Source organism: Dipteris shenzhenensis, chromosome 26 (assembly GCF_047967505.1).
Source record: "Dipteris shenzhenensis isolate YYH24624 ecotype China chromosome 26, Dip_SZ_1.0, whole genome shotgun sequence".
NCBI lineage: Eukaryota > Viridiplantae > Streptophyta > Polypodiopsida > Gleicheniales > Dipteridaceae > Dipteris > Dipteris shenzhenensis.
In genome coordinates, this window is record NC_141621.1 from 39,612,784 (window position 1) to 39,616,077 (window position 3,294).

Consider the following 3,294-nt stretch of genomic DNA (forward strand, 5'->3'; position numbering starts at 1 on the left):
GAATGTAAGCTTCAAAATGTAGAAATTGAGGATACAGATTTGGTGCTGATTATCTTTTGATCAGTTCTATGTGTAGAGCTTTTTTGCCTTGTTGCATGGGAGAGACTCCCCCTGTGAAAACTTAATACATCTCTTGATCAGGCCAATGGCAAGTTCAGTTTTCTGAAAAACTATAGTGCGCATGTATGACATTCTTTGCCTCCAATGTAGCAAGTCCGCCTTCAGCATAACGCTTGCTAATTTGATTCCAAGGAAAGCAGTCTTATAGGCGACCTTTTTTGAAATCAGTTGCACCCGACTGAGTTCCTAGGAAAGAAGTGAGTGTTTCCTCTCCTACCAATTCTGGATTTCATAAATTCTTAAGCTGGGACAGTAGAATTACTTTGTCCAAACGCCGCAATCTACGAAGGCAGCCCTATTAGCTAGTCAATAAGAACCCCTCAGCTATATTGAAACGAATGATGACAGAAAGGCCGCAAAGCAAAATCCGAGCTAAAAGCATTCGGTTAGGGGCTGCCATTTGACCCAAGTCTACGTAAAGGTCCTGTAGAATTGACATCTTCTAAAATCCCAAGCTTATTTGCTCTCCTTATTATGCTTAGTGAACTCAAGAGGCTAGGTTATAAAGAATCGCAATGACCTCAAACCAATCACAAATCTATAGTTCAAATTGCAGAGGCTCGAGCCCCATATGATGAGGGCTAATCGTAGCCGTGTCAGAAATTTACGGAGCTACTGATAAATGTAAGCAAGAGCTGCTCGAGTTTGTCAACCACAAGAGATGGATACTCTCGATAAATCAAAAGGCAGTCTCTAGATGACCAAGAGCTGCAATAAGCAATCTGCTTTTATACGTTAACTTCTTTGTGTCATGCTGTAACATTGAGAGAGAGAACTCTCTCATCAGTCTCTCTCGCTCCACTTTTCTATATCTATAGAAACATCTGATATAAGTGAATGAATCCTCTACTTTCTTATGTTTGGGTAGTTTTCTCATTGTTTTCTTACCTCAAGAAGCAAACTCCTGATCACTATTTGGAACACCTCAAATCTATGGCAAATCCTGCGCAACCAATATGAATAATCTCTTCTGCTCAAGAATTGTGCGTTATGACAGTTACAATACGTGGCCAGGCAAGGCGCAATCTCAAGAAAAAATATCTTGCCTCTTCAATTAGTAGCAAGTTGCTAAACTGAAGGCTAGGGTTCCATACCTCCTCTGAAGCATCAGCGTGGATGTTCAGCAAGTGATCTTCTGAACAAAGTTTTGAAATTCCGCTCGATTTGAGCCCCATCCAGGCACAACTTCCTGCAAGACCCAAAAAAACTTCAGAGGCAGCGTTTGGCTGTAGCCGATCCAGATGTGCCTGACAGACAGAGCGCATAATTAGTGAGAAAGAACTCATCTAGGAGCTGCTCTACTCGGCTGCATTGAGCTCCAGACTCTAATCACACAAGATAAAACCCAGAGCTATTTGGAACAGCAACTTCCTCCATAAGAAAGCATGTATGAGTATCTTATCCGCAATATTAAGGATCTTACGCAAGCTATCAGGGAGACGCCAAGCCGCTGATTATGCTCGTTCCTGCTCCACTACTTGAACTTCTACCATCGCCTGTTTCATCTGGTCGAAACTGCGTATAAGCTTGCGTCGTTCCCATGGCCATGAGGTCTGAGTCGCTCGTGCTTCCTTGAGCTTGATTCAATATCATGTGTTCTCTCGTAAATCGATTGTCAATCTGAGAATCTTCATTCTGCAGTTCAAACTCAGTTCCTTGTATCCACACTTGATCCCTGTTGAAGGCTTGTTGTCTCGAGCTGAGAAAGTGTTCACTCCGAGAAGGAGCAGCAGCACTAAACCCAACGATATTATGTGTCGCAGAGACTATACCTGTGTGTGGATCGATGGAAGGTCCTCCAATCACTTCTATTCCCATGTACCTAGCAAGTTCGGAGCGAGCAAGCGTAAGCTCGTGTTCTAGAACTGCTATATGCCGTTTCAAATAGGAAATTGCTCCAACGCATCCATATACTGGATCTCTAATACGAGCTTCCGCCTCATAAGCTAGAGAATTCACGGCATCTTGCCGTTGATGGGGGGGTAAATCGTTGAGAATCTTGCTTATATTACTAGCACCAAAAATTTTGTGAGCATTCGCAAATTTGAGGGGCTGATCCGGTGGAAAATAGGGGGCAAATATGCATTCAGGAACGCACTTTCTCCTAAGGAACTTGCAAGCAGCGCATGGCGAACTCGTAGACGAAGACATTTCCTGCGCCGAAAAAAGACAGAAAGTGGTTACAGCCCACTCGTGCTGCCTTGAATGTACATGCAAATATCTGTAGTTTAATTTTCCTTTGCGTGCTGTAACCGGAATACGTATGAAGGAATGAGCCCTTTCAAACAATCAACCATCGCTTAGCATTCACTCGCGAGTCCTCTTGCAGTCCACCGTTTCCGAGCCGCAGCAAAGAAAATGACTATTTTTTATTTCGGTATCATAATAACAGGTTCTCCATTGAACAGGAACGACATGTTACGAAGATCTGATCTGCTGGATTTCGACTCAAAACATTTAGATAATTAGGTGTTCAGATTCTTATGAGGACGGTTTCCATCCCTTGACCAATTACAAAGGTGGCCCTCACTAAGTTTTTCAGTTCTAAGTCACGAAATTGAGAGTAACGGAGACCGATTAACTGCTCGACTTTTGAAGTCTTTCCGAAGACGTAGATACATCTAAAGAGTGTTTGAAGTCTTTGTCTCACGACTTTCGGATCGTCATCCTACTCTCTATTAACCGAAAAGGAGAGAGCCTATGCCTAAAATATGCGTGAGGCAGGCCTGCACTGAAGTCACTGAAAAACACGTGAAGGACTCCGTTACTCGCATGCTGTTTATTGTCGTTCTTTGCTGTTAGATCAGATATACGATCACGGCGAATGTACCATTATGTTGGGAGGGACCGAACCGCTTACGCCGTGCTAGTTAGAAGGATTTTGGTTTTCCTCCGTGAATTGCAGGCCGCAATATCAAGATGATCTGCTTAGTGATACCTGAAGATAGCAGACTACGGACGAAGAACAGGAAAGAAGCACTCGTTTTAACAGCGAGATCGGAAAGATCTTTAGGCTAGAAGACTGGAAGGAGTTGCAAGACTGTCTGCTGAAAACCCGCGGTACAGGAGGTGGTTCTCTGCGAATGCTAGAGGTCAGCGTTTGGTAGGATAGCTGGTACGCCAACATTTCGCCTGTTAATGCGACTTGAGTGAGCAGTGAGTAGAAAATCGGAG

General features: G+C 43.6%; 1 protein-coding gene across 2 annotated transcripts; it reads right to left on the minus strand.

Moving 5' to 3' along the window:
• Positions 1-1,274: 1,274 nt before the first annotated feature.
• On the minus strand, positions 1,275-3,039 carry LOC147885056 (LOB domain-containing protein 25-like). 2 transcript variants are annotated; one of them, XM_087397182.1, is made up of 3 exons: positions 2,981-3,039; positions 1,544-2,274; positions 1,275-1,309 (listed from the first exon to the last, which is right to left on the minus strand). In XM_087397182.1, exon 2 carries the CDS (start codon positions 2,269-2,271, stop codon positions 1,552-1,554), a length of 720 nt encoding a protein of 239 aa, XP_087253308.1. In that variant the 5' UTR covers positions 2,272-2,274; positions 2,981-3,039; the 3' UTR covers positions 1,275-1,309; positions 1,544-1,551. The 2 variants fall into 2 exon arrangements, with proteins under 2 accessions (XP_087253308.1, XP_087253307.1); XM_087397181.1 differs by having other exon boundaries at positions 2,951-3,035.
• Positions 3,040-3,294: the final 255 nt, after the last annotated feature.